The following is a 20231-nucleotide window of genomic DNA, read 5'->3' as shown; positions in this document are numbered from 1 at the left end:
AGTTAAGCGTGTTCTGTTTCATTTTCATGTGAGTTTTCTCTCACAAATACAAGTGATGACCTCTGATGAAAAGTATAAGAATCGTGTCTTATCTTTTTTTTTGCTCAATTGTGATTTGTATTAAGCTGTGGGTACTGGCTTCCAAGTTGTGCTTTTTCCTTTCTGTGTTCATTGAAGCATCACACTAACATTTAAAACATAGAGCATAGAACATAGACTTCAGGAAGGGTAAGACGAAGGAACACATACCAATCCTCACAGAGGGATCAGAAGTGGAGAGAGTGAGCAGCTTCAAGTTCCTGGGTGTCAAGATCTCTGAGGATCTAACCTGGTCCCAACATATCGATGTAGTCATAAAGAAGGCAAGACAGTGGCTATACTTTATTAGGAGTTTGAAGAGATTTGGCATGTCAACAAATACTCTCAAAAACTTCTAAAGTTGTACCATGGAGAGCATTCTGTCAGGCTGCATCACTGTCTGGTATGGAGGGGCTACTGCACAGGACCGAAAGAAGCTGCAGAGGGCTGTAAATCTAGTCAGCTCCATCTTGGGCACTAGCCTACAAAGTACCCAGGACATCTTTAGGGAGCGGTGTCTCAGAAAGGAGAGTCCATTATTAAAGACTTCCAGTACCCAGGGGATGCCCTTTTCTCACTGTTACCATCAGGTAGGAGGTACAGAAGCCTGAAGGCACATACTCAGCGATTCAGGAACAACTTCTTCCCCACTGCCATCCGATTCCTAAATGGACATTGAAACTTTGGACACTACCTCGCTTTTTTTTTAATATACAGTATTTCTGCTTTTGCACATTTTTTAACTCTACTCAATATATGCAATTAATTTGCTTGTTTATTGATTATTACTATGTTTTATTTTATTTATTTTTTTCTCTCTCTCTGCTGGATTATGTATTGTATTGAACTGCTGCAGCTAAGTTAATACATTTCACATCACATGCCGGTGATAATAAACCTGATTCTGATTCTGATATAACAGTACAGCACAGGAACAAGTCTGTCAGCCCACAATGTTGTGCTGAGCCAATTAAATCATTAATCAAATGACCAACCTAGCCAATCCCCTCTGGCTGTACAATATCTATATCCTTCGTTTTTCCTCACACTCATGGGTCTATTGAAACGTCCTTTAAATGTTTCTAATGCTTCTGCCTCCAACACCACCCAGGCAACACATTCCAGGCACCCATCATGCTCTCTATAAAAAAACTTGCTCCTCAAATCTTTGAAATTACCCCATCCCCACCTTAAATGCATGCCCTCTGGTATTAGACATTTCAACTCTGGGAAAATGATACTGTCTGTCCACTCTATCTATGCCTCTCATAATCTTATAAACCTCTATCAGATATCCCCTCAGCTTTCGTCTCTCCAGGGAACACAAACTAAGTTTGTCCAACCTCTTGTTAATGTACATGCCCTCTAATCCAGGCAGCATTCTGGTAAATCTCTTGTGCACCCTCTGCAAAGTCTGGTATAATGGGATGACCAGAATTGCATGCAACACTCCAGATGCAACTTAATTAGAGTTTTATAAAGAAGCAACATAACTTCCTGACTTTTGAACTGATTATTTTTATCATTAATAATCAGCTTCTAAGGTTTTATTGAACAAAATGACAAGTTTAAACGTGTTACTAGGCAACCCCACTCAAAATGCTTTAGTTGGGATTTAATTTGAATTCAAGAGTCGGAAAGTTATGTTGCAGCTTTATAATCCTCTGGTTAGGTTGCATCTGGAATATTGCATAGGATGTGTAGGCTTTGGATAGGGTGCAGAAGAGGTTTACCAGGATGCTGGCTGCATTAGAGAGTATGTGCAATAACGAGAGGTTGAACAAACCTTCCTTGTCTTCTCTGGAATGACGGAGGCCAAGGGGAGACCTGAAAAAAGTTTATAAGATTATCAGAAGCACAGAGAGAGTAGACAGTTGGCATCTTTATCGCAGGGTCAAAAGGTCTATTACAAGTGGGTATGCATTTAAAAGGAGAAGGGGCAAGTTCAAAAGAGATGTGCGAGGCAAATCCTTTATATTATATAGAGTATTGGGTGACTGGAATGTGCTGCCAGGGATGATATTAAAGGCAAATACAAAAGAGGCATTTAAGAGGCTCATAAATATACCAACATACCCTCTATTTATTTTTACAGCTGCACGGACCAACCATTGCTCTGAGCAAGAAACTTTTACATGGCCTGAAAACTGCATGACACCTTAAATTTTTTTTTGTAATATGCACATCAAACAAACACAAACCACAACTCACAACACAAATAAGTGATGTCAAGCAGTTAAAGCAACTGACAGGCACAGTGGCAAAAGTAAAATGTTTTGACTAGATGGCGTCAGCGTACAGCGGGCCAGTGGTTTATAAACAATGAGCTACCAACTTCCATTCTGTGTTTATTGTTACACCTTGTTATAATGTTGTAACTTGAAACACTGACAACGTAAATACGTTGAATCTCTAAAATGTTTCAAAGTAAAGGTTGTGGTACATTTATTATTTAGAAAATTTATGGATTATTTAATTACAGGGTACTTCACAATTATATTAACATAGATTTCAAAATTAACATTATATATAAGAAAATTCCAGCAGTGTGCCAGTGAAGGCTATGTTCGCAGGTGCACTTCAGTTCTTGTGTGTCTGCGTACCTCTGCAGCTTAGAAGGAACCGTGAAAGGCACATGTGCAGAGAATGGAGAAATGTAGAGGTTGTCCAGGCAGAAAGGATTAGTTTAGTTAGGCATTTAATTATCAGTTTAATTAGTTTGGCACAACATTGCAGGCCATGGAACCTGTCCCTCCCTGTGCTGTGTTTCGCTCCGTGTTCTAACAGTAAAGGATGAATCAGTAGGTCTGTCATTATGAATCTGCATTGTGCTGTAAAGTTGTAAATTCATCACATTTTTATCTGTTTCTCCTGCATTTAAACAGAAAATCCTGGTGCTTCTGCTCTTCGAACTCATTCCTGAGATAAAGGAATCATGGAAAGAAGATCCAGAGCTTTGCTTGGAAGACCTCAGTGTGGACACGTTGAATGATCGACCATTATGAGAAATGCCTGGAACCCACGACGAGTTAGAAAAATAGAATGCGGAAAGATACTTTGCCACCTGCGGTGTTTCCTCCACTATCACTAGATCTTCTGGTGGAAACACGAATGTTTACAGTTCTAGCAAAGCATCCATTCTGTGACATTGTGACATTGTGAATTATCTGTAGTTATAGGGACATTATATTTCGGTATTGTTTGTTACAATCTACACCGCATTGGTTGACAATGAGGCACAGGAACAGAATGAGGCCACTCAGCCCATTGAGTCTGCTCTGCCTATCCATCATGATAGATTTTTAAAATTCTCTCAAACCCATTATCTTGCCTTTGCCCCGTGACCTTTGATACCCTTACTAATCAAGAGCCTATTAACCTCTGCTTTAAATATAGCCAGTGACTTGGCCTCCATGAGTGCCTTAAAGTTAGCATTTGCACATAGAATTGCACAGTTAACACAATCCTTTAACCAAGGCCAGAGTATTCATCTCTGTCGTGTCCATGTAGAAACAGTCTGCCTTTGATTCCTGCTCTGTGCAGAATTCTTCAAAGGATCAAAAATTATCCCACTCTGGAGACCCTTATGATTGGGGGCACGGATGTTCAGCTCCGGTGACTCAGGTTCAATCTTGGCCTCAGATAGTGTCTGTGTGGAGCTCGCACATTCTACCTAATGAAGGGTCTCAGCCTGAAACACCGACTGTTTGTTCCTCCCCATAGATGCTGCCTGCCCTGCTGCGTTCCTCCATCATTTTGAGTATGTGTTGCTCAGGATTTCCAGCCTCTGCAGAACCCCTGGAGTTTACATTCTTCCTGTGACTGCACAGGTTCCTGAGTGTTCTGGTTCCCTCCCACATCCCCAGGACGTGTAGGCTGGCATTGGTCACCGTAAATTGCCCCCTGTGCGTGGCAATACCTTTGGCGAATTGGTGAGAATATGGGAAGAGGGAAGTGGAATTAGTGCAATGGGTGGAGAGGTGGATTTATTTGCCGTATTCACTTTCATGTGAAACACGCTGGTTTCCTTGGCTGCGTACGTCTAGGGAAGACGACCTCCGGCCCCGACAGACCCGTGAGATTGAGGCTCGATCCCACCCCAAACCCCGTTTGGTAGATGCTGTGTCATTCGCTACCCTCTTACAAATTAATGCCACAAACTTACAGACAGTACACGGCATACGATTAAAGGAATTACATTTATGAATCTTAACTAAAGGGTTAGTAAAGAATAACAAAAAGAAAAGGGCCCATTCTAATTAAACAGTCAAATGTGCACAAGTTGGAGCTCATCTTGATGTTCTCCGTCACTCACGCGCTGGGTCCTCGCTCTGCGTGAAAGCACATGCCACCTTCCGAACGTCGCTCACAATCCATCGCGAACGAATGGGTCTCCCACCGGATCGTACGCTACGGCCGGTTCTCCCCAGCGTCTTCTCTCTTCATCTCCTCTCGAACAACAGCCCAAGACCAACCCTATTGTCCCTCACCAAGAAAGCCTCCCACCAATTGGATGGCACACAGTCCACTTCAACGATAACCCAAACAGGCTGAAAGCAGAACAGACTGGTTACAGAGCTGCTAATTGAAGTACCGACAGCTTAACGGTGAAGATGTGAACCAGGGCATTACACATGTATTAGATATTCGCTGCTACATGTTGGTGTGACGTGCAGCAAAAGACAATGGCATTCAACAATTATATAAAAAAAGAATTATGTAAAGATAAAGTTAGAGGTTAAAGTGTAGATAGAGAATAAAATGTGCATTTATTTACAATGTAAATAACTTTTATAAGAAGTAGTTTAAAGTGTTTATAGATGGGGTTAATAGATAAGAGGGGGTGTGGGAGGGAATAGCTAGAATGGTTGATCAGGTTAATTGCCTGGAGGAAGAAACTTTTAAGATGGCATTAATTTTTTAATGTTTTAATAGCCCTATAGTGCTCTCCAGAAGGAGTGTTTGGAAAAGGCGGTTTACTGGGTCGGTAGTGTTCGCAGTTAGCCTGCAGTAGTGAAGAAACTGATTCCACTCTGTGACATTTTATATCTAGAACTGAGATATCAGATATCATTTTATATCAGATCTTTTATTTATTAGGACTTGTACAATTGTAAATGCCTCTTCCTTTGTCCACACAGTGACCAGGTTTCCAACATGGTGTCTGTTTTTGGAGAGAATGCAGACAAAGGGGAAGCAACTATAAAATGTGTAGTCATGTGTAATGGCGACAAGGGAAAGTCAGAGGCCTACAGGAAGGGTGAGGTGAGAATCGATTGAATGGTTTGTGTTGGGGAAATGGTGGTCAAATACTAGCCACATTTTCATGACCTGTTGAGCTGGATGGAGCTGAAAGAAGTTAAGTGGCTGTCGGATTTCTGTCCAATGGAAGTGAGTAGACTGTAGTAAAGACCATGGACAACCGAGGATAAAGATAAACAGGAGGAAGAAGGTGTAAGACCACATGGAGAGGCAGGACAGGAGAACAGGCTGAAGACGTCACTGTATTCAAGTGGCTCCAGCTACTTGTCAACCATCACCAGCTGTTATGTAGAGAATTATGTTCTTAATAAACTCCTGATCTTTTATACACACTAGTTGTACTCACTTTGTCCAAGAAACAAAGTCCAATCTTACTGAGAGATTGTGCTAGGGAACTTTAATGATAGACTCTTGGCCTCACAATCTACCTCGACATGATCTTGCACTTCAGCGTTTAACTGCACTGCACTTTTTCAGTAGCTTTTGCATTTTATTCTGCAATGTTACTGTTTTTACCTCATTCTAGCTCAAAGCACTGTGTAATGATCTGATCTGTATGACGAGCGTGCAAGACAAGCTTTTCATTTGGAACACGTGACAAGAGTAAACCAATACTATATATGTAATTTAGTCACCAAGAACTCAAGTTGGAAACTTGCAAGAGGTTTCTTTACTTAATGAGTGGTAAGAAACTGGAACTCTTGTCCCATGAGCGGAACATGGATTCAAAATTGTTTCTTGTCATTCTTCAGCACACGAGTGTAAAGGAGAACAAAATTATTGTTACTCCGGATCCAATGCAGCACAAAAAAACACAATAAGCATAAAAATCCAATATATATAATTATAAAAGCAATCCTATAAAACACAATATACAAGTAACTTTTGAGTGTGGCCATATATACATAAGATGAGTCAGGTCTGCATTCAGGATTTAAAAAACAGAGCTTCAAGCCAGTTTTCTCTGAATTAGATAATTGATGTCAGAGGTCCATAAAAAGAGTTACCTTTTAATCAGATAGATATCTTATATATCCCAAGGGAAATTACAGTGTCACTGTAGCATTACAAGTGCAGAGATATACAAATATTAGAAGAGAAGTAAGAAAGAATAAAAAATGAGTTACCTCAAACAGTCTAACAGCAGGGGGTCATCACTTCCCCGGCTATAGGTTGACTCATTATAGAGCCTAATGGCCGAGGGTTAGAATGACCTCATATAGCGCTCTTTGCAGCAGCACAGTTGTCTTAGTCTATTACTGAAAGTGCTCCTCTGTTCAGCTGAGCTGGCATGCGGAGGGTGAGAAACATTATCTAGAATTGCCAGGATTTTCCGTAGTGTTCTACCCCAGCTTCCAATGTGTCCAGTTTGACTCCTACACCACAGCCAACCTTTCTAATCAGTTTATTGGGCCTGTTGGCATCACCCGTGCTAATCAGAAAGGTGACTGAGTTTTTAAAGGCAAAGTTTTGCGGCGGTTTCTCTGAGTTGAGCAACCAATCAGCAGGAGGCAGTGCGTAAAAAGAGTTGTCTTTCAGTCAGGTCTGCACTCAAGATTTAAAAGGCAAAGCTTTGAGCCAGTTTCTCTGATTTGGACCATCGATGTCCAGGGGTGCGTTAAAAGTGCTACTTTTTAATCAGGATGGCAATCGAGGTTTTAAAGGCAGAGTTTTGCGGCAGATTCTCTGAGTTGAGGAGCAGCCAATCAGCAAGAGGGGTTCGTCAGAAAGGGGAAATACAAGTAAGAGAGGTGCAAGCAGAGCAGCCATTCTTTTGAGTGTGCCAGCCTTTAGAATGGTTTTGGCTCATCAGGCTTAGGCAAATGCAGAAAGTGACCCAAATGCAAAACAAAACCGGACAACACAGAGACTGATGAAGGTGAGTTGTCATGCCTAAAACTACATAGTATTACTGAAGCAGATCAGAAAATCATCTGGATCACAATAGATATTCTGATGTACAACTGAAAATGGAGCTGGATACAGGGTCAGCTTTGCCCATAATTCCAGAAGCTGACCACAACAGATTGTTTTCTAAGCTACCATTAGAGAAGATCTCATTGACTTACACAAGTGAAAAAGTGTCTCCCAAAGGCACGTTGAAAGTAAGTCTGACATACGGAAGCCAAACATAACAGTAAGGGCTTTCTGTGTTGAAAAGTGGAGGGCCAGCACTATTCAGACGTGAATGGTTGAGAAAAATCCAACTAAACTGGCATTCAGTCAAAGCTCTCAGTGTGGCATCAACAGGCGATGGCAGCCAAATGGTAGCACTAACCAGAGACTGTCACAGCTGCTTAATGCTAGTGAGAAGGTGTTTGAGAAGGGGATTAGTAAACTCAAAGGCATGAAGGCCAGAAATGAACCGAGTGAAGCAGCAACACCAAGATTCCATAAAGCGCGTCCAGTGCCTTACGTGCTACATCCCAAAGTGGACGCTGAACTTCAGAGCTTCGAGGCATCTGGAATTCTCTCCAAGGTTGAGTGGAGCAATTGGGCAAGGCCCATTGTCCCCAGTGATCGAGAAAGGGAAGGTCGGAGCTATTCGCATATGTGGAGATTTCAAGGTGAGCATCAACCCGGTGCTGCGTACTGTGCAGTTTCCCCTGCCGTGAAATTTTGCATCTTTGACAGGTGGAAAGAGGCTTTCAAAGATTGACTCATCACAAACCTATCTGCAAATGGAGGTTGAGGAGTCAAACAGAAAGTTCCTCACAAGGGACTGGTCCAGTCTAATCATCTCGTCTTTGGTGTCACATCAGCTCCAGCAATTTGGCAAAGAGCAATGGACCACATGCTCCAAGATATCCCAGGAACACAATGTTACCTTGACGACATCATCATGACTGGAAAAATTGATGAAGAGCACCTCCAGAACCTCGGCAAAGTGCTTACCAGGATGAGTGAGTATGGTCTGCGCGCAAAGAGAGAGAAATGTGATTTTTAAAGATTGAAATCTCATATTGTGGACATGTCTTTGACAAGCATGGGTTACAGAAGTCACAAGACAAGAATGAAGCAGTGCTACAGGCACCCAAACTGGAAATTATGTCACAAATCAGGTTATACTTGAGCCTGGTGAAGTAGTACCGCTGGTTTCTCTCAAGCATTGCTACAATGCTGCATCCATTGAACACACTGTTGCAGACAGGAGCAAAGTGGGAATGGTCAGAAAGATGTGAAAAAGCATTCAATGAAACAGAGACTAATAAGATCAGGTGAACTGCTCAGACATTATGATCCATCCCTGCCAATCAGACTAGTGTACGATGTGTCCCCTTATGGCATTGGAGCCGTTTTGTCACACATTACGAAAGATGGATCTGAACATCTGATTGTGTTTGCTTCAAGATCACTGACAAGCACAGAGCACAACTACGCACAGATCAACTGAGAGGCCCTTAGTCTAGTGTGGGGAATAAAGAAGTTCCAGCATTACCCCTACAGACAAAATTTCACTCTAGTGACAGATCACCACCCCCTTGTGTCCATTTTCAATTCCAGTGACGACTGGTCACCAGTTACAATGTTGGGCACCATTCCTAGAAGTCCATGCTTATGATATAGAGTTCACGGTACCAAACAACAAGCAACACTGATGGCTCATCACATCTTCCACTATTGGCAAATGAAGAAGAAAGTCTTCATACTGTGACCCACCAGAAGTGTTCCACACTGCATTGATGGACCAGTTTCTGGTGAGAAATTCCGAAATACAAAGGGAAACAAGGAATGACCCATCATTGTCAAAAGCCTATGACATCTCCGTGCAAGGCTGGCCAACTCATAGTAACCCAATGTTTCCAGAGTTCTCAACGAGACGAGACCAACTGTCGGTATATCAAAGAACACAGATGTGTGGATTTTGTGTTGTAGTTCCCTCCAAACTGCACACCAGGGTGTTAGAGAGTCTGCACGAAGGACACCTGGGCACAGTCAAGAGAAGAGTCTCACCCACAGCTACATGTATTGGCCGGGAATAGGTAGACAGATTGAAGACTTGGCCAAAAGCTGTTTGGGATGCCACAAAGTTTAAAATGCACCCCCTTCAGGCACCGTTACACCCGCGGGTGTGCTGTCACCACCATAGCAAAGAGTACATATTGACTTTGCTGGGCCACCTATGGACTTCATGTTTCTGATTGCTGTCGATGCTCAGTCAAAGTGGCTGGAGGTCAGACCAATGAAATCAACCACCTCAGAAAAGACTGTCTCTGTTCTGGGGTCTATCTTTGCCAGAAATGGCTTACCAGAACAAATTGTGAGTGACAATGGACCTCAGTTCACTGCTGGCAGGGATGTCATCAGAGCAGCAATGGCGTGTGTTTCTGGGAAAAATGAGGAAGGTGCAGGACATGTGTATTCCAAAAATGAAGAAATACTCAAATGGTAAAACAGTACAACCGTGGCTGACAAGGGAAGTCAAAGCTATTGTAAAAGCAAAAGGAAGGGCGTACAACAAAGCAAAAATTAGTGGAAAGATAGAGAAATGGCAAGTTTTTAAAAAATCTACAGAGAGCAACTGAAAGAATCATTAGAAGGGAAAAGATGAAATATGAAAGCAAGCTAGCAAATAATATCAAAGTGGATAGTAAAAGTTTTTTCAAGTACGGTATGTAACAAGTAAAAGAGAGGTGAGAGTGGATATAGGACCACTAGAAAATGAGGCAGGAGAAATAATAACAGGGGACAAGGAGATGGCAGATGAACTAAGTGAGTATTTTGCATCAGTCTTCACTGTGGAAGACACTAGCAGTGTGCCAGACGTTGAAGGGTGTGAGGGTAGAGAAGTGAGTGCAGATACTATTACAAGGGGGGCGAAGGTGTCAAAAAGCTGAAAGACCCAAGGGTACATAAGTCACCCGGACCAGATGAACTGCACCACAGGGTTCTGAAAGAGGTAGCGTTAGAGATTGTGGTGAATTTCCAGCTCACCAGCAACTTTAATGTGTGTTGCTTGAATTTCCAGCATCTGCAGAATTCCTCGTGTTAACATGGTTAGAGCATTGGCTGATTGGAAGAAGGCAGCGAGTGGGAATAAAAGGATCCTTTTCTGCTTGGCTGCCAATGACAAATGGTGTTCCGCGGGGGCCGGTGTTGGGACCACTTCTTTTCATGCTGTATACCAATGATTTAGATGGTGAAATATATGGCTTTGTTACCAAATTCGCAGATGATATGAAGATTGATGGAAGGGCAGGTAGTGTTGAGGAAACAGGTAGGATGCAGAAGGTCTTAGACAGATTAGGAGAATGGGCAAGGAAGTGGCAAATGAAATATAATGTTGGAAAATGCATGGTCATGCACTTTGGTAGTAGAAATAAATGTGCAGACTATTTTATAAATGGAGAGAAAATCCAAAATTCTGAGATGCAAAAGGACTTGGGAGTCCTTGTGCAGAACACCCTAAAGGTTAACTTGCAGATTGAGTTGGTGGTGAGGAAGGCAAATGTAATGTCAGCATTCACTTCAAGAGATCTAGAATACAAGAGCAAGGATGTGATGCTGAGGCTTTATAAGGCACTGGTGAGGCCTCACCTTGAGTATTGTGAACAGTTTTGGGCCCCTCATCTAGGAAAAGATGTGCTGGCATTGGAGAGGGTCCAGAGGAGGTTCACAAGGATGATTCCAGGAATGAAAGGGTTGTCACACAAGGAACATTTGATGGCTCTGGGTCTGTACTAGCTGGAATTTAGAAAGGTGAGGGGGGAATCTCATTGAAGCCGTTCAAATGTTGTAAGGCCTATGCAGAGTAGATATGGAAAGGATGTTTCGCGTAGTGGGAGAGTCTAAGACAAGAGGGCACAGCCTCAGGATAGAGGAACGCCCTTTCAAAACAGATGAGGAGAAATTTCTTTAGCCAAAGGGTGGTGAATTTGTGGAATTTGTTGCCACATGCAGCTGTGGAGGTCAGCTCGTTGGGTGTATTTAAGGCAGAGATTGATAGGTTCTTGACTGGACATGGCATCAAAGGTTACAGGGAGAAGGTCGGGAACTGGGGTTGAGGAGGAGAAAAAAAAAGGATCAGCCGTGATTGAATGGCGGAGCAGACTCCATAGGCCAAATGGCCTAATTCTGCTCTATGTCTTATGGTCTTACAATACACATCAGAAGAATTCTGACTGTTCATGAAGAAAAATGTCATCAGACATTTCAAGACAGCTCCTTACCACCCAGCAATGAATGGGTTAGCTGAAAGGTTTATTCAAACCTTCAAGAAGTCCATTAAACCAATGGACAAAGACATTTCTCTATAGCACAAGGTGGACAACTTGCTTTCTGTGTATCAGAGCTCTGTTCATGAACGACAAATCAACCACCTGCAATGCTGTTTACGAGCAGGAATCTGAGATCTTGCATAGACCTCCTGAAACCAGACCTACGGAGGGAAGTGCAGAATAAACAGTTCAGTCAGTTGTCAAGTGAAACAGCAAGGAGCTTCAAGGTTGGATGTGAAGTCCCAGCATGTGATTACTGAGAAGGCAAGTGAACACTGTAGGATAGCTACAAGAACTGCACAGCTGATGTACACAGTGGACATGGGAGGTCAAACATGGCAACATCAAGTTGATCAGATACTGGACGCTCAGTCGAAGAACACACCTGAGTCGACTGCATTTAACAAGCATTCACCAGACTTATCCCTTGGTGATGATCATGTCATGGACTGCAATGTGACACTGCCAACCGAGAACATTGTCTTAGACAAGACCCCTGCCAAACCTGGTGCCCCTCCACTGGTCCAGAGCCGCTACCCTGAAAGAAACAGAGCGCCACCCAAAAGATAGGATCTTTAGGACTGTGGTTAGTTATTGACCATTATTGTGAAAGCATGTTTATTTGAAATATGGATTTGTATAAGGGAAATTGAATGTTTTGAGTTTTATATTACATGAATCTAAAGGGGAAGGAAGAGTAATGTATGGATGTATTCCTTTTAGAGCAATGACTCCCCTTTGCGCTGCATATGATCTGTTGTCTCCCCCTCTCTGCAAAGTGAATACACCAGTTAAAGCCATCTCCCGCCTGAATGTTTTATTTAATTGATATGTAGTTGCACAGACACAACAGTACCCTCAATGGTGCTCCTGGAAAACGCAGTTAAGATTTGGTGGGGGCGGGGTGGCGTGAAAGCCTCGCTTGCCTCAATTTTCTTAGGAAGTGGAGGTGCTGCTGTGCCTTCTTGTTCAGGGAGGTGATATCAAGGGACCAGGTGAGGTCTGTTGGAATTCTTTGAAGAAATAAGCAGCAGGATAGACGAAGGAGAATCAGTTGATGTTGTGTACTTGGATTTTCAGAAAGCCTTTGACAAGGTGCCCCACATCGGGCCGCTCAACAATCTACGAGCCCATTGTATTACAGGAAAGATTCTAGTATGGGTGATGCAGTGGCTGATTGACAGGAGGCAAAGAGTGGGAATAAAGGGAACTTTTCTGGTTGGCTGCCAGTGACTAGTGGTGTTCCACAAGGGTCTATGTTGGGACCGATTCTTTTAACGTCAAATGTCAGTGACTTGGATGATGGAATTGATGGCTTTGTTGCAAAGTTTGCAGACGTTATGAAGCTAGGTGGAGGGGCAGGTAGTTTTGAGGAAGTACAGAGGCTACAGAAGGACTTTTACAGATTCAGAGAAAAGGAAAGAAGTGGCAGATGGAATACAGTGTCGGACAGTGTATGGTCATGCACTTTGGTAGAAAAAATGAAAGGGTTGCCTATTTTACAAATGGAGAGAAAATACAAAAATCTGAGATGCAAAGGGACATGGGAGTCCTTGTGCAGGATTCCCTGAAAGTTGAGGCCAGTTCATTGGCTATATTTAAGAGGGAGTTAGATATGGCCCTTGTGGCTAAAGGTATCAGTGGGTATGGAGGGAAGGCTGGTACAGGGTTCTGAGTTGGATGATCAGCCATGATCATACTGATTGGCGGTGCAGGCTCGAAGGGCCGAATGGCCTACTCCTGCACCTTGTTTCTATGTTAATTTGCAGGTTGAATCCGTGGTGAGGAAGGCAAATGTGATGTTAGTATTCATTTCAAGAGGACTAGAATATAAAGGCAAGGATGTAATGTTGAAACTTTATAAAGCACTGGTGAGGCCTCATTTGGAGTATTGTGAGCAGTTTTGGGTCCCTTATCTGAGAAAGGATATGCTGAAACTGGAGAGAGTTCAAAGGAGGTTTATGAAAATGATTCCAGGATTGAATGGCTTGTCATTTGAAGAGCATTTGATGGCTCTGGAATTCACTGGAATTCGGAAGAATGAGGGGTGACTAAATTGAAATCAATCGAATGGTGAAAGGCCTTGACCATGTGGATGTGGAGAGGATGTTTCCTATGGTGGGAGAGTCTAAGACTAGAGGACACAGTCTTAGAGTAGAGGGGCGACCTTTTAGAACAGAGATGAGGAGCAATTTATTTATCCAGAGAGTGATGAATCTGTGGAATTCATTGCCACAGGCAGCTGTGGAGGCCAAGTCTTTATGAATATTTAAGGCATAGGGTGAAAGATTCTTGATTGGTCAGGGCATGAAGGGATATAGGGAGAAGGCAGGAAAAATGGATCAGCCATGATGAAATGGCATAGCAGACTTGATGGGCCAAATGGCCTAATTCTGCTCCTATATCTTATGGTCTTATCGTCTTAATAGCTTTATACATAGACTGATGTACATACTGTACATATGGTGCAGGATTATCTGTACATAAGGTAACTGACAGGAAATTATAAAATGACAATGACTCTTGTCAAGAAAAATGTCGAGGTAGCAGAAGGCGTAAGGAAACACAGTGGGTCAGTGATTATGTTCGTGGCAGCATTGTTGTTTAGTTTTCATCCCACATTGCTCCTGAACTGCTAGTTAATTATGAGGCAACTAGAATTTTGGACCTGGATTCATAAGTGGGCCAGCCCAACAAAGCATGGCAAAGTTATTTCCCTGAAGGACTTTGGTAAACAGTAGTTTCAACAACTCCATAGCTGCATTGTTCATAGCTTGTTTCTTTCAATTCCATTTTTAATTGTGTATTTGGTTTAAGCACAATGCTACTGTACCCTTTAGTACAATGCACTGATGGGGAGTGTAGGAAGGAGAAGAGAGCAGAGGCTTATGCTGATGGAGTTATTTAAAAAAGCACAGGAGGGAGTTGAAGCAGGACATAAGTACTGCAATAGCCTGTCCACTGCTGTGTATTCTATGTAACCCTGATGCCAAACACCTCAGTACGTCCAGCCTGACTTTGCGAGTAGGATTGATATTCCCATTGATAAATTTTCTTGTAAAGTAAGACTAGGAGAATATTTATTCTCTAATCTGTCTACTGAAGCTGTTTTTCAAAGGGCTGTCAGTCCAGAGGTATTTAAATTGGTGGTCATTAGAACCAGAATACAATTCAAACGGTTAGCTCAACTCTTTACAGTACAAGTGACCCCGGGTTCAATTCCTGTCGCTGTCTATAAGGAGTTTATACGTTCTCCCTGTTATTGCATGGGCTTCCTCCGGGTACCCTGGTTTCCTCCCACAGTCCAAAGATATACCGGTTGGAAGGTTAAACACTCATTGTAAATTGGCCCGTGATTAGGCTAGGGTTGAATCAGGGGTTGCCGGGCAGCTCAGCTTGAAGGGCCGGAAGGGCCTGTTCACTCCGTATCTCAGTAAAATAAAAAACAATCAGTGATAAAATGTTGCTAATCCACTTCAGAAATTGCACAGAAATGTTAGGGACAAAGTATTTATTAAAACAAACTAATGTGAACAGACCAGTGCTGACTCTAAGATGGAGTCTTAAATCAATGGAGGGAAAAGCAAATGATTATGAACCCAGCCAGTATTGGAAAGGGCTCTCAAATCATTTGGATATTAACTTCTGGGTTCTTCATAATTGACCACTGCTCCCCCTAGTGTCTCAGATGAAAAGCTCATCCACCAAAGAGAAATCTTGAAATACATTAGCTTGAATTTCCTCTTATGACTTTATCAGCGATCTTAAAAATGTTTTGCATTGCTTGGGTTTCCATGGAAGTTCATTTGCATTGTACAAAAACATAAAACCTTCCAGTCAGCAGTGCAATCAGGCACTGTTTTACACTCATCACTCATTGTGGCATCTTCCCCCTTCCTTCTCAGTCCTGAAGAACGGTCTCGGCCCAAAATGTCCACTGTTTATTCTTTTCCATAGGTGCTGAGTTTACACCATTATTATTTTTCATAAAGATTACATTAAAAATGTTTCAGGAGGAGGGCATAATTTTACTAGGGTGGAAATAGCTAATACGAGAGGAAAGTACAGGGGGGTTGGCAGACGTAGGTTTTTTACACAGAATGGTGGGGGCATGGAACGCACTGCCAGGGGTCGGAGCAGAGGCAGATGCATTAGCAACATTTAAATTCACAAGGAAATCTACAGATGCTGGAGATTCAAGCAACATGCACAAAATGCTGGTGCAACACATCAAGCCAGGCAGCACAGGAAGAGGCACAGTTGACGTTTCAGGCCGAGATCCTTCATCGGAGAATATCTGTTCCTAATTTATACTTCCAAGTTCCTGATAGCTTCATATTTCCTCTTACTCCAATTAAGTGCTTTCCTAACTTGTCTGTTCCTATCCCTCTCCAATGCTACGGTAAAGGAGATAGAATTGTGATCACTATCTCCAAAATGCTCTCCCACTGAGAGACCTGACACCTGACCAGGTTCATTTCCCAATATCAGATCAAGTACAGTGGGGGTGGTGTTCTTGTTGCCATTTACACTATTTGTTTTTTGTGCATGGGGGGTGATGTTCTTGTTGCCGTTTGTGTGGTTTGGTTTTTGTACGTGGGGGGTTTGATGTTCTTGTTGTCATTTACATGATTTGTATTTTGTGCGTGGGGGGTGATGTTCTTGTTGCCGTTTGTGTGGTTTGGCTTTTGTTCATGGGGGGTTTGATGTTCTTGTTGTCATTTACACGATTTGTATTTTGTGTGTGGGGGTGGTTGATGTTCTTGTTGCTATTTGGGTGATGTGCTTTTTTTGCTCATGGGGGGGTGATGTTCTTGTTGTCATTTACACAATTTGTTTATTTTTTGTGCATGGGAAAGTTGAAGTTCTTGTTGCTGTTTGTGTAATTTGCTTTTTTTTTGTGCGTGGGGGTTGTTTAACATTCCTGTTGCCATTTGCATGATTTGTTTTTTTTTGTGCATGGGGGTGGGTTGATGTTCCTGCTGTGTGAGTAATTCGGTTTTTTGCAAGTGGGGGCTGATGTTCTTGTTGCTGTCCGTGTGGTTTGTTTTCTTGTGCGTTAGGGGGGGGATGATGCTGCTGTTGCTATTTGCACGATTTGTTTTGTCTTGCCTGTGGCGGGGTTTGATGATTTTCTTCGAACAGCTTCTATGGGTTTCTTTGTTTCATGGCTGGAGAAAATGAATCCCAGAGTTGTGTACTGCACACGTTCTTTGTACCCCGAACCTTGCATACTCTCACGTACACTACTGTGAACATGAGCAGGTAATCCAGTCTCGAATGGAAGGATACATAACAATAGTTCATGGAAATTCCACTGCTCTTCCTTTAATTAATGATGTGGAATCTGAGAGTGCAGGAAAGATCAAGTTTCATCCGGAAGTTAGCACCCCCATCATTCAGTATACAGGAATGCAGAAGCCTCCCCACTATTGTGGACATATTCAAAAGGTGATGCTTCAGAAAGGCAGCATTCATCATCATCGATCCTCACCATCCAGGACATGCCCTTTTCAATGTCAGGGTGCAGCTCGGCATTTAACACCATCATTCCTACATTTCTGATCGAAAAGCTCCAAAACCTGGGCCTCTGTACCTCCGTCTGCATCTGGACCCTCGACTTCCCAACCTGAAAACCACAATCTGTGCGGTTCAGAAATAACATCTCCGCCTCGCTGACGATCAACACTGGCGCATTTCAGGGGTGTGTGCTTAGCCCACTGCTCTTCTCTCTCTCTCTCTCTCTCTCTACACCCATGACTGTGTGACGAGACAGAGCGCAAATGGCATCGATAAATTTGCAGACGATTCAACTATTCATGGGGAAAAAAAAATCAGGCGCTGACCAGAGGGCACACACGAGCAAGATTTATCAGCTGGTTGAGTGGTGTCGCAGCAACGACCTTACACTCAGTGTTAATAAGACCAAAGAGCTGCTTGTAGACTTCTAAAAGGGTAAGATGAGAGATCAGTAGCGGGAAGAGTAAGCAATTTCGAGGTCCTGGGTGTCAGTATCTCTGGGGGTTTCACCTGGACCCAACATATTTATGCAGCGACAAAAAAGGAATGACAGAGGCTATATTTCATTAGGAGTTTGAGGAGATTTAGTATGTTACCAAAAGCATTTGCAAATTTTTGCAGAGGTACTGTGGAGAGCATTCTCACTGGCTGCATCACCGTCTGGTACAGGGTGAGGGGGGGGGAGGAGGCACGGCACAGGATCAAAATAAGCTGTCAAGAGTTGTAAACTTAGTCCACGGGACCATCCTCTGTAGTATCCAGGACACCTTCAGGGAGCAATGCCTCAAAAAGGACCCCCAACACCCAGGCCATGCCCTGTTCTCACTGCTCCCATCAGGTAGGGGGTACAGAAGCCTGAAGGCACACACTCAGTGACTCAGGAACAGCTTCTTCCCCTCTGCCATCCAATTCCTAAATGGACATTAATAAAAAAAAGTACCTCACTATTTTATTTTTCTATTTTTGCAGTACTTATTTAATTGAACTATTTAAGATATGTAGCCCCCCCCCCCCCCGGTCAGCCTCAGGGTCGCTCGGCTCGCTGTCGTCTAGGGAAACAGCCTCGGCCCCGACAAACTGGGTAATTAGTTTGTGTAGGTGCTGTGTGATGTACCCCACCCCGCCCAAATAACAGACAATACACCAGATACGATTAAATGATTTACAGTTTATAGATATTACTGGAACTATATAACTAATAGAGAATAAAATATAAAAGGAAAATAAAAGGCGCCACACTTATCAAAGTTCAATATCTTCGTGCGCAAACAGTTGGAGCTCGGGACCCTTCTTCTTCACCCTGCGACCCCTCGGACCATCTCGACCGGCCGCCTGGGACCAACAACAGTGGTTGACCAGACACACCACACGAGTCTGTCTCCTCTCCTCGCTGAACGCCCCGCTCGGAGTCCGACCCCGTTAGCGGACTCACAGCACCTGGTCCATCCTCTGTCTCTCTCTTTCCCTCCCGCCTTCTTCGTACAGGCTCCCAAGAGCCGTCGCACCAGAGGGGAGACTGGTGCTTAATGTAATTCACAGTTTTTCTATTATTATGTATTGGAATGTACTGGTGCAGCAAAGACAAGAAATTTCACAACATATGCCGGTGATATTAAACGTGATTCTGATTCTAATTACTACCATCAGGAAGGAGTATAGGAGTCTGAGGATGCACACTCAACATTTTAGGAACAGCTTTTCCCCTCTCACATCGGATTTTTGAATGGTCCGAGAATCCATAAACACTACATCGTCATTTCTATTTTTCACCTTTTTGCATTATTTTTATTGTGACTTATAGTAAATTTATGTATTACACTGTACTGCAAAACAACAAATTACATACATCTGTGAAAATAAACCTGATTCTGATTTTGATCGCTGAAGCGTGTGTGTAATCTCTGTGGCCAGGCGTTTGCATTATAACAGCAATGCAAAACATTCAGATCCACAATCTTCTCAATAAGAGGGTGTGTAACCCACTGAGTTGCTACTTGAGGCCCTCTGTTGGTCGAGGTCGGCCATGGATGTTGTGTCCTAGCTGTCTACAAGATAGAAGCCAGGACAATACGATACGAAGAACCAGCTGTTGCCCATACCACAGACTCCCCCTCTCCACAAAGCTGATAAATCCAAAGGGACAACAGAGATGTTAGCTACTGGTTGACAGCTACAGTTCGGCACAAGCAGCTTCGCAGGATTTGCCAGTCAGTGTTGTCTTAAGGACACCAGCTCCAGGTTTTTCCTTGGGGCTTACTCCCCGAGCTTTCGCCATGCATGGGTGTAGCCACAAGGCAGCAGAGTTTTCTTTCTCCTGGATGAGCAGTCAACCACGGCTCCCGAGTCCCATCAGCCCAAAGCGACTGGTTTTAAGACATCAGTAACCCGCCTTTGTCCCTTCTTCTGTCAGTAGAAACAGTACCGCCAGGCTCAGTAGCTAGGCCACACATGAAGGCGAGGAGCTGGACTTGGTTGTTAAAGGCTGTTTGAGATGTAAACCCATTGGGAGCATTTAATAGGCCATGGGGCTTATCCCCACTACCACCCCAGGCTATTCTAACCTGAAAGAACTGAGTTACTACTGATGATAGGAACAATCAGATAGGCAGATATAGAACATAGGCAGCTGATTCTGGAATAAACTGTTTCGCGTTGGCCTACGTACTATGGGGCATGTGTGGCAGTGAACGACAAAATACTTTTCACCTCACAATCCACCTCAGTTCAGCCTTGCACCTTATTGTGTACATGCTGCGATTGCTCAGAAGCTGCTACGCTTTATTCTGCATTCAGTTATTGTTTTCCCTTGTGCTACCTCAACTCACTGTATAATGGTTTGAATTGTATGAACAGTTTGCAAGACAATTTTGAAACTGGCTTGTTATTGTCACTGTACCTTGATGATAATAATACACCAATTCCAAAATTGGATAGATTTATTGAAGACACAAGAGACTGCAGATTTATTGTACACGCAACACACATCAAAGTTGCTGGTGAATGCAGCAGGCCAGGCAGCATCTCTAGGAAGAGGTACAGTCGACGTTTCAGGCCGAGACCCTTCGTCAGGACTTCAAACAAGTGTCCAGTGTTTTGAATAGACTGTACAGGGACAATGAAGCAGATTATCAATACTTAACTAAGAACGTGACG

At 43.1% G+C, this 20231-nt stretch overlaps 1 protein-coding gene across 2 annotated transcripts in view; it reads left to right on the top strand.

Moving 5' to 3' along the window:
• The window catches only part of LOC140204338 (sorting nexin-25), a 101319-nt gene extending 95653 nt beyond the window's left edge, over positions 1-5666 (top strand). For both annotated transcript variants that reach the window (XM_072270986.1, XM_072270987.1), the window contains one exon: positions 2964-5666. In XM_072270986.1, the coding sequence (XP_072127087.1) occupies positions 2964-3083 (120 nt within the window). In that variant the 3' untranslated portion in view covers positions 3084-5666. The remainder of the gene's footprint in view (positions 1-2963) is intronic.
• Positions 5667-20231: the final 14565 nt, after the last annotated feature.

The sequence above is a fragment of the Mobula birostris genome, chromosome 10, assembly GCF_030028105.1.
Source record: "Mobula birostris isolate sMobBir1 chromosome 10, sMobBir1.hap1, whole genome shotgun sequence".
Taxonomy (NCBI): domain Eukaryota; kingdom Metazoa; phylum Chordata; class Chondrichthyes; order Myliobatiformes; family Myliobatidae; genus Mobula; species Mobula birostris.
This window is presented reverse-complemented; position numbering and strand designations above follow the sequence as displayed.